This window comes from Dipodomys merriami, unplaced genomic scaffold (genome assembly GCF_024711535.1).
Source record: "Dipodomys merriami isolate MVZ:Mamm:240054 unplaced genomic scaffold, mDipMer1.0.p SCAF_42, whole genome shotgun sequence".
NCBI classification, from domain to species: Eukaryota; Metazoa; Chordata; class Mammalia; order Rodentia; family Heteromyidae; genus Dipodomys; species Dipodomys merriami.
In genome coordinates, this window is record NW_027205826.1 from 1,639,324 (window position 1) to 1,652,259 (window position 12,936).

The 12,936-nt window shown below is 56.6% G+C and overlaps 1 protein-coding gene across 1 annotated transcript in view; it reads right to left on the minus strand.

The window, feature by feature from the left end:
* Positions 1-12,936, minus strand: part of Mgat5b (alpha-1,6-mannosylglycoprotein 6-beta-N-acetylglucosaminyltransferase B) — a 46,279-nt gene that overhangs the window by 15,773 nt on the left and 17,570 nt on the right. Inside the window, exons 8-10 of the mRNA XM_069992915.1 lie at positions 11,716-11,885; positions 1,708-1,839; positions 334-467 (exon numbers count right to left, since the gene is read on the minus strand). Coding sequence (XP_069849016.1) covers positions 334-467; positions 1,708-1,839; positions 11,716-11,885 — 436 coding nt within the window. The remainder of the gene's footprint in view (positions 1-333; positions 468-1,707; positions 1,840-11,715; positions 11,886-12,936) is intronic.

Consider the following 12,936-nt stretch of genomic DNA (forward strand, 5'->3'; position numbering starts at 1 on the left):
CTGAGGCCTCGAATTTCTAGAACCTTCTAGATATTTCCACATCATCTTCACCACCTGTTCTGCTTAGAAAGCCATCACTCCCTTCACTCCTGCCCGTGTTTTCTGGTTCACTCCGGCAGCCCCTCCGTGACTGCCCTGTGAGTTCCCCCACCCGGCCCTATCCTGGGCAGCCTCTGACTTGGGGGGCTTGCTGAAGGGATGGGGTACTGGGCCTGGCAGGCTGCATGCCCCCACCGATCCTGGGGGAAGGAGGCCCGGCCTCCTGTGTGCTCCCAGGCCCCCGGGGCGGGGCGGGGCGGGGGGCTCCCGCCTCCCGCCGTGCCCAGCACTCACGGAACATGGTCATAAACTGCTTGGGGTTCAGGTTCCAGTAGCCCCAGTTGGTCCGGTAGCCGTGCAGCGTTGCATACTCCTCGTGATTGTACGCTGGCTCCGTTCCGAAGGTGTCAATGACCCGGATCCGGCACCTGTCCCCGGGGACCGTGAACCAGGTCACACGTGTGTGTGCGGGTCCCTGGGGGGAGGGGGGAGGCTGTGCCCCACCATGGGCACTGCGACCAGAGAGGGCGGCTAGGTCAGGGCAGTGCCCGGGCTTGGACATGGCCGTCTGTGTGACCATGGCAAGGGCCTTAACCTCTCTGTGTCAGTGACCATCTGTCCCAGCCCAGACTCCCGGGGTGTCATGGCTCCACCATGGCCTTGGACCCCCTGATCCGTGCTCAGAAGTAGCCACTAGCCAGTGAGGAAGGAACTGCTTAGGGTCCCCTGCCACCCCTGGGGTCCCCTGTGGGACTCTCGGGGTGGGGAGGGGCTGTCCCGAGTGGAGGTAGTGGGAAGATGTGGGACACAGAGCTGGAATCCTCCGGCTCTGCCCCTTGCTCCTGTGGGATCGGCCACCCCAGAGCCCAGAACTCCCTCCCCCTACACTCCTGCGCATCCGGCCCTGGCTTGGCCTTTGAAGACACCCCCACAGGAAGCTTCCCGCCTCCCGTGTCCTTTGCTAGAACCCAGATCGCTGCCTCCAGTGTGCTGAGGTCAGCAGATTGGGGGGGGGGAGAGCACGCGGCATGGAGATGGAGCTTTAATAATAAAAGCAATAAGGCTGCCTGTCACTCCTCCCCCTAATACAATCACCAGGGCTAGTCAGTGGGACTGCGGGAAGCATAATGAATAGCAGGCTCTGGGCGAGATTCAACCCCAGCCAGCCAGCCAGACACAGGCTGGGTGCAATGGCACAGGGCTTTCTCCAGCTGCAAGGGGGGATCAGGCAGGGCCCCCAGGCCGCCCGAGGTCTCCATGGAGATGTCATGGGGGGGAAGGGTGCCCCCCGCCCCCCGCTCTGGGCTGGCGGTCTTCCAAGTTACCCAAGGTAGGACTAGATGAGATGAAACGTGGGCTGAGCGGAGGACAGAGCAGGGCAGATGGGGCCGAGGGCGGTGCTCTGCTCTGGGGGGGGAGGGGCTCTGTGCGCCCATCCCTGTCCCGTCCTCCCCCCCCCCCCAGGTACTTTGTTTTTTGTCGGTTGTGGGGTCTGGGCGCTGTCCCTCAGCTCTTCAGCTCAAGGCAAGCGCTCTACCCCTTGAGCCACAGCGCCACTTCTGGTTTTTTCTGCTATGTGTTGCTGAGGAATCGAACCCAGGGCCTCATGCATGCGAGGCAAGCGCTCTACCACTGAGCCACCTTCCCAGCCCCGTTCCCAGGCCTCACCGGTACTTCTTGAAGGAGAGCCCCATGTGCTGCTTCATCTGCTGCAGGCCGTGGTAGTCGGTGTAGATGAGGTCGAAGGGCAGTGGCATGGTGAGCGGGCAGCTCCCCCGGCCTGGCGGTACCCCTAAGTTACTGAGAGAAGAGTCCATCAGAGTCTGAGCCCCAGAAGCCCAATGCCCCATCAGCCAGCCCTCCCCTGGTGTGTGGAGGGAGGGGAGCTCAGGGCAGCTCCCGCAGGGCAGGGCAGAGGGAGCTGAGCAGCGCCCCAAGGAGCCCGAGCCCCTCCTGTCTAGCCTCCCAAGCCCCACAGTGGGGGAGAGGCCTTCCACCACCGCAACCCCAGCTCCACCCGCAGGGCCCGGTGGGCCAGAGAGCAGCACGTGGGGGCCGTGGGCACACAGCCGTGAAGTTTGCCCCAAGGCCGGCGGCTTCCCAGCCCTCCTTGCCCGTGGCCCGGCTCATTGCGTTCAGCACACCTTCCTACACACGTGTTGGGTACCAGGCCTGAACCCCATGAGAGCCACGCAAGAGAGCACACGTACATTCCCCAGTGTCTGCTGGAGGAGGGAGGAGGGAGGGCCTCCAAAGGAGGGGAGGGAGCTACGGGAGCTGGGGTGAGGGGAGGTGGCGTGGAGGGTGGGAGGGGAGTGGGGGAAGAGGAGAGGGGAGAAGCACCCCCCGGGGGGGGCTGAACGCTTCCCCCTCCTCCAGGGTCCGGCAGTGCGGATCGCAGCTCAAGGCAGTGGCGGCTCTGACGAGGACTTGGATCCACTGGCGTCCAGGAGCCGCGGTGGGAAAGTCCTGGGGGGTGGGGGGGAGCTGCGCTGTGGGCCTGGTGTGCGCATGCTCCGGGATGCAGGGGAGGGGGTCGCCGGTGCATCTGGAAGAGCTCCCCACATCTGCTCCCCCCACGTTTCCTGGGTAGCGTGGGTCCATCTGACCCAAAGCTTCCTTGGTTGACCCCCTCCCCCACCACGCCCCTGACCCCAGCCCAGTCCTGGGCCCTGGAGGACAGGCGGGTGGCCGCAGGGCATGCTCTCTTGGGAGACCCCTTCACTGGTTTTCCGTGGCCTCCACAGGCCCCACGGCTCTGTGTTGAACCCACACGCCATGCTTTGTGCATCCCACGGAGTTCAATTCATGCCATCTTAGCAGACCCCTGTGGATCAGGCCCTCCCCATCTTCCTCCCCTTGACAGGAAACAGAGGGGCCAGTCATTCACTGGGGCTCACACAGCAGCAGGGAAGGAGCGGGCCTGGGGGTGGAGCCCAGGCAGTGGGGTCCCAGGACACACACTGCAGCCAACCCGGGCCGGTGCAGCCAACCCGGTGCTTATGGCAAGTAAAACGCCTCTGACACAGGGTCCTGGAAGCCAGGAGCCACAGCGCTGTCCCACTGTTCCACGTGAGTCATTGCTGCCGCGTGGGAATCCCTGAATCCACAGACCCGTGGCTAACCCTGCCCCTGGCTGACAGGCCCCGGATCTGCACACAACCTGCGCTTTGGTCCTCCAGACACCCCGATCCGATCTGATCATACAGGCCTTTCGACACGGCGACCCTGCGAGTGTCTCCCTGGGGTGCGGGGCCTCTCCCAGGTTCCTCATGGCCTCCTGAACCCACACGTGACCTCTCTGGGAGGCCCAGGACCCCGTGTGGGTGGGCCGGGAATGAGCAGGGGCTGGAGGAGGGACACGCATGCATCACTAAGATGAGGTTTTGTGCCAGGCCCACGGGCAGGGAGGGAGGCCCCACCTCAACAGGGCGCCTGGCACCTGCATCTGGGAGTGGCCATGCCTGCACCTGCTCGGAAAGCAGTCAACATCTTCACAAAACCAGAACGCTTCAGCTCGGGGAGGAGAGCGTGAGCCAGCCCAGCTGCCATCCAGCTAAGGCGAACGGGACAGACACCTCCCGCTCTGCCTCCCAGAGAGCACGTCCCGCCAAAGTTCAGGAAAGTCCTCTGGAATCCCTCCTCCACATGCTGTGCCACCGCCTGGAAGGTCTTCTCACATCTGGATTCTCACACATAGCCTCCTCTTCGGGAAGCCTTCCGTGGATGCCTCCCTCCTCAGTGTCCGCCCCTGCCCCCCTCCGCCCCCTTTGCTCCTTCTCCTCCTTGGACATGCCCGGACCCTGTCCTCAATCACCACCTCCCAATTACAGGCTCCTTGAGAGCAGGGCCGGGTCCCATTGGAGGTTTCAGGGCTGAGAACAGAAGGTGATCGCAACCGTCTCTGCAGTGCTCGGGACGGGCTTCACAGCGCAGCGCCAACTCCCGGGAACTCCATAATGAACGGGCCAGCCGCTCTGCGCGCTGTGCGGTGAGTGACCCGCGGCAGGGAGGAGAGTGTGAGGTACCCCAGTGTCTCCCTCCCAGGGGGTCCGCCACCCTGGAGGGGCCAGGAGTTCCAGTTGCAGGTGACTTCTCTGCGTGAGGCCGCAGGGTCTCCCTGCTCACGGTACCAGAGAGCCAGCTGCACGCGCCGCAGCCCCGGCCATTTATCACCTGTAATTCAGCTTTGCTCTCACGGGCAATCTTACACTAAGTGATGGGTGAGAACCGAAGAAAACAGATCCCCACAAGCTCCAGCCAAAGCGGGCTGGGGAGGCCCCGCCCACCCCACCCGGGGCTCCCTCCAGAGACTGCAAGATCCTCAGACCAGGGCACGGCCCCTGTGGACCCTTCACCGGGACAGGGTCAAAGGGAGGACCACGGAGCCCCCCCAAGAACTGGTGAGGAGACCCTGGCCCACCGGAAGGACGAGAGGTGATTCATGGAAGACTTTCCAGACTGGGCTGGGTGAGGGGGCACATGCCTGGAATCCCAGCTTCAAGACAGGAAGGTCATCATCCCAGGCTGGCCAGGGCGAAACCACGAGATCTAGCAGGGTGCCAGTGGCTCCCGCCTGTAGTCCTATCTACTGAGGATCCCGGTTCGAAGCCAGCACTGGTAGCCAAATCTGAGCGACTCCTGCCTCCAACGAACCACCCAAAAGCTGAATGTAGAGCTGTGGTTCAAATGGTAGAGCCGCCAACTTTGAACGACAGCACAAAAGCTAAGCGAGAGCACCAAGCCCTGAGTTCAAGCCCTAGGTTTGGCATAAAAAAAAAAAAATAAAGAGAAAAGGAAAAAAGGAAAATAAATCCGTCCTCAGCTAGGACCTGCCATGCTAAATTCTGACACAAGGTAAAATTCCTGGGGGTCAGGACCTCCCCACCCACTGGCCTTAGGCCCTCGCTGGACCTGGGGTCCAGACGACGCTTTGCCCTCTCGTCTGTGCGAAAAATTCCCTGGTTTTATTTCTCCCTGTGCCTTCGGTTTGTGGCTAGAAATCATCTCTCCAGGTAGAGATCAAATCCTGAAACAAACTATTCTCTCTCTCTCACACACACACATACACACACACACACACACACACACACACACACACACACACACACAGCCCCCTTCTTCCCTCCTTTGTGTAGGAAGGACCTCATTAAAATGATTTCCTACAAAGTGCTCAAAGATCGGTGGCTCAGCGCTAAGGCATAGCCCCCCCGCCCCCCCATCTCTGCACCTGCTTCTCCCTGCTGGGCACACACAGCTGGGGCAGTCCCCCATCCCCCGCCCCCTCCCGAGCTTCATGAACACAGCCTCGGCCCACGGCCAGAGCAGGCCACTGTCTGTTCCTCAGAGCTCCACGGCGGGGAGGAAGGGCCTGGAGATTTACCTGCGCATTAATGAGCCGGCAGGCAGCTCGCGGTAGGGATGGCAGATGAGGAAGCAGCTCTGCTCTCCTCTAAGAGAATCCTGGACCACAGCTGAGATCAGCTCCCCCAAGGAGGAGGAGTAAGTGGGTCAGAGGAGAGGGGGTGCCAAGGCCGCTGTGAGCACACCTACCCCAACCCCTCCTAGCCACAGTGACCACGGAATCAAGCGCACCTACCCCAACCCCTCCTAGCCACAGTGACCACGGAATCAGCAAGGGAACTCCAGGGAGCCCTGTGTCTCCACCCTGGACCTCAGCTAAGGCTGACGCTTTCTTGTCCAGCGTTCTCTCTCCTGGTAAGCAAGATCGGGGCTAAGAATAGGGCTGGGGCCCCCAGGAGAGCAGAGTAGAGCCTCGGACCCCGCCGGGCCCGGCTGCTGGAAGAAGGGAACGCTGCATCTGCTTGCAGACCAGAGGCTTTGTATCTATCACCCCTGCCTGGTGATGCCGCCACCCCCATGGCTTCTCTCGTGCCCACACGGAGCCTGCCGTGGCCCGCGGGGAGCTCTGCAGCCCCCGGGCTGTCCCGCTCTTCTTCCCGGCTACTGGGCCTGGCATTGGCGGTTTTCTCCTTCCAGTTCACAGGAAATGTTGCATACCAGCTCTGGCTGTTCTGTCCAGTTCCACAACCTTCTTTTGGAACCTGCCCTGCAAGGACTTTCACAAACACAGGAAGGGCTTTGTGGGAGATCTGGGCTGAAGAGATGATCCCTCTGGAGTTCCCTGAGGGGAACTGGGCAAGGGGCACTGGGTCAGTCTCAAAAGCCAAGGGAGCCGGGCGCTGGGGGCTCACGCCTGTCATCCTAGCGACTCAGGAGGCTGAGATCGGAGGATCACCGTTCAAAGCCTTTGGGCAAGGAAGCCTCTGAGACTTTTATCTCCCATGAACCACCAGAAAACCGGAAGCGCAGGCTGTGGCTCAAGTGGTAGAGCGCTGGCCTTGAGCTGAAGAGCTGAGGGAAAGCACCCAGGCCCAGAATTCAAGACCCACGACTGACAAATAATAATAATAATAATAATAATAATAATAATAATAATAATAATAATAATAATAATAAAGTAACCAACTCAAAGGGGGCTGGAGATATGGTTCAAATGGTAAAGTGGTAGAATGCCTAGCTAGTAAGTGTGAGGCCCCGAGTTCAATCCCTAGTAGTGCAAAAAGAAAAAAGAAAGAAAAGAATAAGAAATCCCAAGCACCCAGAAAACTGTATCGAATGGATAAGATCAAATCCTAGCCTGGTACACTTGACAGACAAGTTTTCCCTCCTGGTCCCCTTATTTCAATATTTCTCTCTCAAGTTCCCGTCATGTGGCACTTAAGTCAACTAATTTTCTACTAAACCCAATTTCACTCATGGATAGAGGGAGAGCTCAGTCATTTCTCTTCATGCCATGTACTATTAATGATGCTTGAAATTATGCAAATAAAATTGATGAGCCCAGCTGACTCTCTGAAGAGAGAAGGCAGAAGCTTTTCTTTCGAAGGTTCAAACGCCCACCATGAACGCCGCCACGGAGGGCCACATCTGGGGATGCGGCGGCGACGCAGGGCCCCGGGCTTCCTATCTCCTCCACGCAGGCCGGGCCGGCCGCGGGAGGGGATGTCTGACATGGGGTCACCGCAGCCTTGTCGCGGGGCGTAGTACCCACACGCCACCTCCCTCCCGAGAAAGCCAGGTGTGGGGTCTGCCAGTTGCTCCAAACCTCCCTCCAGTGAGCCGGTTAATTAAAACACCAAAACACGAGGAACAGAGAAAAGCCAGCTCAGCCGTCCAGCCTTGTTGTGAGCCGGTGGCCAAGATACCTGCTGGCAACATCTGTGTAGGACAACAAACGAACAAGCCATGTCTTTGTCCTGCCACCCCCTCCCCCATCACCCTTACCTCCCCCCCCCCATGCCATCCTGTCTCAGCCAAGGGAGGGAGGGGCTTGGTCCAGAGGCTGAGTCTTCATCTCCTTCCTTCCTTCCTTCCTTTCTTCCTTCCTTCCTTCCTTCCTTTCTTTCTTCCTTCCTTCCATCTCCCCCCCACTCTTTCTTGTTACTAGGGCTTGAACTCAGGGCCTTCGCACTGTCCCTTAGCTTCTACAATCAAGGCTGGCACTCAACCACATGAGCTACACTTCCATTTCTTGCTTTTCGGTGGTTAATTGGAGATAAGAGTCTCTTGGGTTAGCTTCAAACCCCGATCCTCAGATCTCAGCCTCCTGAGAAGCTAGGATCAAAGGTGTGAGCCCCCGGGGCCTGGCTTTCCAGTTCTTGACCCTTGGTGCATACCAGAATCACAAGGAAGCAAGTATGAGGGTTGATCCTTGGGCCATGCCCCAGATCAATGAGATCAGAGATGCTCAAAGCCAGATTCAAGCACTGGGGGGAGTCTAAGGCTCATGAGGAAGTGGGTGGGGGCGTGCTCTGTCCCAGCTGGAGTCCTGCCCGCCCCCCTGGACATTTCCACATGGCTGCTGCTCTTAACCTTGGAGCTCTGGGGAGGGGTGGTTTTGTTGTTTTCTTCTTTTGGCTGTTTTTTTCACTGTATCTGCTAACAGATTTAGAAAGCACTTTTCTGGGCATGTCCCCCGAGGGGGCTGAGCTGTTTACACCGTTCTGCCCTGTCTGAGCACGAGGCTCATTCGCACATACACCACCCAGGGGACCAAGGGCCAGGGCATCTGAGCACAGCCCCGGGCTGTCCACTTATCCAGCTGCCATGTCAGACCCTAGGGGCCCCTCCCCAACCCCTGCTGCAGGTTCAGATCTGCAGGAGTCTGGCAGGAAGGGATGCCTTGGGGAAGATGGCTGATTTTCTGTACACGTGGGGAGGGGTGTGTGTGCATGCCTGTGTGTGCATGGGGATGCACATGCATGTATACACAGGGCAGTGTACACACACACACACATGCACGCACAGACACACATGCACGCACACACACGCACACACACACACACACACACACACACACACACACACACACACATACACACACACACACTATGCCCAGATGTCCCCTTTGCCTCTCCCAGACCTGGGAGTGTGTCTGTGGTTTCAGCACCACATTGCGGACAGCTCCCATCGGGGCCCTGACAGTCCAGGTGACATTAGCCAGCAAAGATGGAGGGGCTGTTTCACAGCTGGCATCCCCTCTTGTAACCTGTGCCCACCTGCACCGTGTGGCCCTGTGTCCCCCCACTAGACATTCCCACTTTCTCCCCTTCCAAGCAGCCCCAGACTAGCCCACACCAAGAATCACTCCAGCCACGTAGACTTCAGGAGTGGAAACTTTCAGACTATACTGCATGTAAAGGCCCCTCCGCAATACACCCCAGGCCCAGCCTCCTCCTCTCCCTGTTCACTCTGCCTGGATTCCTGGGGGGGGACCCCAGGAAGAACTGAACCAGCTGAGTAGGTGCCCAAGCCTGAGCCAGTGCCCCAGGATCGCAGGCCCCTCAGCACCTTCCTGGGTGCTCAGAGCCTGGGGACAGGATAAAGACCTTTCTACAAGAGACACTAGCCAGGGTCAGAGGTCGGCACTTGTCATCCTCACCTGAGGAGGAGTCTGAGATTGGATGATCATGATTCCTGTGCAGCCTGAGCTCAAAAGTCCCAGAGACTCCATCTCAAGCTGGTGTGGTGGTGCACATCAGACATCCCAGATACTGGATGTGTAAAGTAGGAGGAAGATCACAGTCCAGAAGCACACTTATCTCAAAAACAAGCAATGCAACAAAAAGGGCCAGAGGCATGGCCCTGGTGGTAGAGTACCTACCTTGCAAGCACAAGGCCCTGAGTTCAAATCCTAGTACTGCCAAAAAAATAAATAAGAGTCAGGCTTATGCTTGTAATTCTGGCTACTCAGGAGGCTGAGATCTGAGGATCCTGATTTGGATCCAGCCCGCTTACGAAAGTCTGGGAGACTCTTATCTCCAATTAATGACCAGAAAAGCTAGAGTGGAGATATGGCTTAAGTAGGAAAGTATTAGCCTTGTGCAAAAAATCTCAGGGACAGCACCCAGATCCTGAGTTCAAGCCCCAGGATAGACAGGTAGATAGAGCAATGGAATATAACCATTTGACTGCCTGCTCAGCCCCAGCGGGTGTCAGGAAAGGCAGGTTAGGGTTGGCAGACGTGTGGCGATCCCAACGCTGATGGGGATGTGGCACGCAGTGGAAGCTACACTGTCGGGGCCGTGAATGCCCAGTCATGTTGGAAAACAAGTTTGACATTGTCTGGTAACATTGGATTTTCACACAGTTCAAACCCCAGCTAGTATGCACATAATTCTATACCCCAGAGAAACCAGATCGATGCAGCCATTTGTCTCTCAGATGCATTCATTTAAAGGATTTGTCCCTGGGCAGTTGCACTAAATCACGGTGTGAGTTCAGCACCAACAATTCAGAGACAGCTCCCAGCCCGGGGACAAATCGTGCAATTGATCTGTGAAACCCTGGCATAGGAAACAAGTACATGAATATCCATGGCGGCACTCAGTGTTAAAATAATAATAATGATAAAGCAGGGAAAATACCCACCGCTGGGAAACACTAACAAACCATTATGCATATTCTGTTACAGTACAGATAATGTATATTCATGTAATATTATATAGCAGTGAAACAATTAACAAACATAACACACAATAATATGGATGTGCCTCAGAAACAAAGTGAGTGAAAGAAGCATGTATCAGAGACTACATACAATAGATGCCATTTTCCCCCCCTTGGGTTGAAACTCAGGACCTCACAACCAGCTCATTGTTTGCTTTCGTTTGTTTCTGATACGCTCTCCCGGGGATAGCCTCAGACCACCGCTCTTTCAGAGCTGCTAGAACCATTTACCTGTACCAGTATGCCTAGCTCAGGTTTTGAGACAGGATGCCTAGCTCAGGTTTTGAGACAGGATCTTGCTAACTTTTGCCCAGACTGGCCTTGAACCCTGATCCTCCTATCTCTGCCTCCCAAGTAGCTAGGATGACAAAAGTGCACCACCACCGCCAGCCCCAGCAGAAAATATTTTTACCAAGTTCCAAACCAAACTATAAAACAAGGTGCTACGAAACCACCTATTGTCTTTGGGAAAACAAGTATGAGGAAAGATGATTTGTTTTTTTAAGAAACAAAGAAAAAACACAATTTGAGTTAGATGTTTCTCAGAGCGAGAGAGTAGGAGGCTGGGGGAGGGAGTGGTGAGGTGGACACAGGGCCTTGGTGATGGCTGGACATCACTACATGTTTCATATATAGTTCTACACACAGCAGACACGTATCCTGGAGATATGAAAAGGTAAATTCACTCTCAAGCCAGGAGTCGGTGGCTCACATCTGTAATCCTAGGTACGCAGGAGGCTGAGATCTGAGGATCGTAGAACCAGTCCAGGAAAGAAAACTCCATGAGACTCTCATCTCCAATTAGCTACCCAAAAGCTGGAAGTGGAGGCGTGTCTCAAGTGGTAGAGCACCAGCCTTGAACAAAAAAGCTAAGCCAGAGTGTGAAGTAGTGAATTCAAGCCCTGGCACTGGAAAAAAAAAAAATCTTGTAAAAAAGGCCCCAGTGGCTCATGCCTGTAATCCTAACTACTCAGGAGGCTGATTGGGAAAATCATGGTTCACAGCCAGCTTGAACAGAAGTCAGTGATACCATCTCAACAGTAAGTGGTCAATATCTGGGCTAGAGGCATGGCGCATGTGGTAGAGTACCAGCCAAGTAGACTGAGCTAACACAACGTCCCTAAGTCCCAAACCCTAGTACCACCAAAAACCAAACCAAACCAAAACAAACGAAAGCCACTGAACCTCAGTGCCCCTCCCCTTGAGGCTTTCTGGCCTCATTGTCTCCCCACACATGGACTCCATGGGCTCCTAGCACCGTGGAGTCGCCGTCTCCACCACACCTGGCACCCTCCAGCAATTCCCAGGCCCAGACAGAGAACAAGCCCAGGAAGAACGCAGCTGCAGAACGGCCACTCCCCAGTCCAGCCGCTGGGGGCGCGGCAGAGGGGCCCGGCGACGCCCGGCAGCTCAATCCTTCAGACCGATGGTCACACTCTGCCCGCACACAGCCCCCAGTGCCCTCCAGGAGCCCACGGGAGGCAGATGGGCAGGTGGGGCGGGAACCGGGAGCCTGACCAAGTGCTACGAGGCTCCCAGGGTCCCTGAGCTGTGAGGTCCACAGGTGGAGCAGCCTGGCCCTGGGCGAACGGTCACCCTCCCCTCCCCTCCCTTCCAGCCCCAGCATGGCCCACCAGGACTCACCTCTGCAGCTCCTTCAGGGACACCGTGATCCGCAGGCTGTGGCCCAGCACGTAGAGCGCAGCTAGAATGTCAGCCCACTGCACCATCTCCCCCAGCGGCCCCCCTTTCAGCACCCGCGGGCTGAACACGTCCCCCGACTCCTCCGTCAGGAAGCCGATGTGGACCAGGACCTAGCAGAGCAAGACGCGGGGGCTCAGCCGGGAAGAACACCAGCTCGCGGCCTCCCCTCTGCTGCCTCCTCCAGGGCGGCAGCGGCCTGGAGAACGCATGGCAGCGAGGCTCAGCCGGGCCTGCGCAGCGGTGCCACTGTGGTGCCCACCAGAGTGACCACATGGGGGGCACTGGGGTACACAAGACTAAGGCAGTCACATGCTCTCCATGCTTACATTCCAGGAGGGAGAGGTGGCAACGGTAAACACAGACAAGAGATAGTTTCATGAGATGGTAAGAGCTCTGAAAGAAACAGACAGGACGAGGGGCGTCACGTAATTCCCCATTGCATGGATGGGATGGATGGATGATAGATGGATGGACAAACGGATAGTAAATTGATTGCTGGATGGATGATGGATGGATGGAGAAACAGATGGTAGATAGATTGATGGATGGATGGTAGATGGGTGAATGGATGGATGGTAGATGCATGAACAGATGGATGCACAGATGAAGAGGTGGAAGACTAATAAGGATGGATGGGTGGGTAGATGGATGGTGGACGGATAGATGGATAACGGATGGTGGATGCATGATGGATGGATGGAAAAATAGGCAGATAGATAGAAGGGCAGATAGGTGGATAGATGATGAATGGTGGATGGACAGATGATGGATGGATGAATAGATAAATAGGCAGATAACAGAAGGGTGGATAGATGGACAGATGACGGATGGTGGATGGACAGACCATAGATGGACAGATGATGAATAAATGGAGGGATGGAGGGATGGATGGATGAATAGGCAGATGAATAGGAGGTGGATAGAGGGATGGATTATAGATGGACAGATGATGGATAGATGGATGGATGAATGGATAGAGAGATGGATAAGGGGGTAGACAGAGGGATGGATTATAGATGGACAGATGATAGATGGACAGATGATGGATGGACAGATGATTGGGTAAATAGGCAGATGACTGGAAGGGTAGATGGATGGTGGAAGGATAGTTGGATGGACTCTCTCAAGTGAGCCAAATTATCCCACACTTCCAGACCCAAG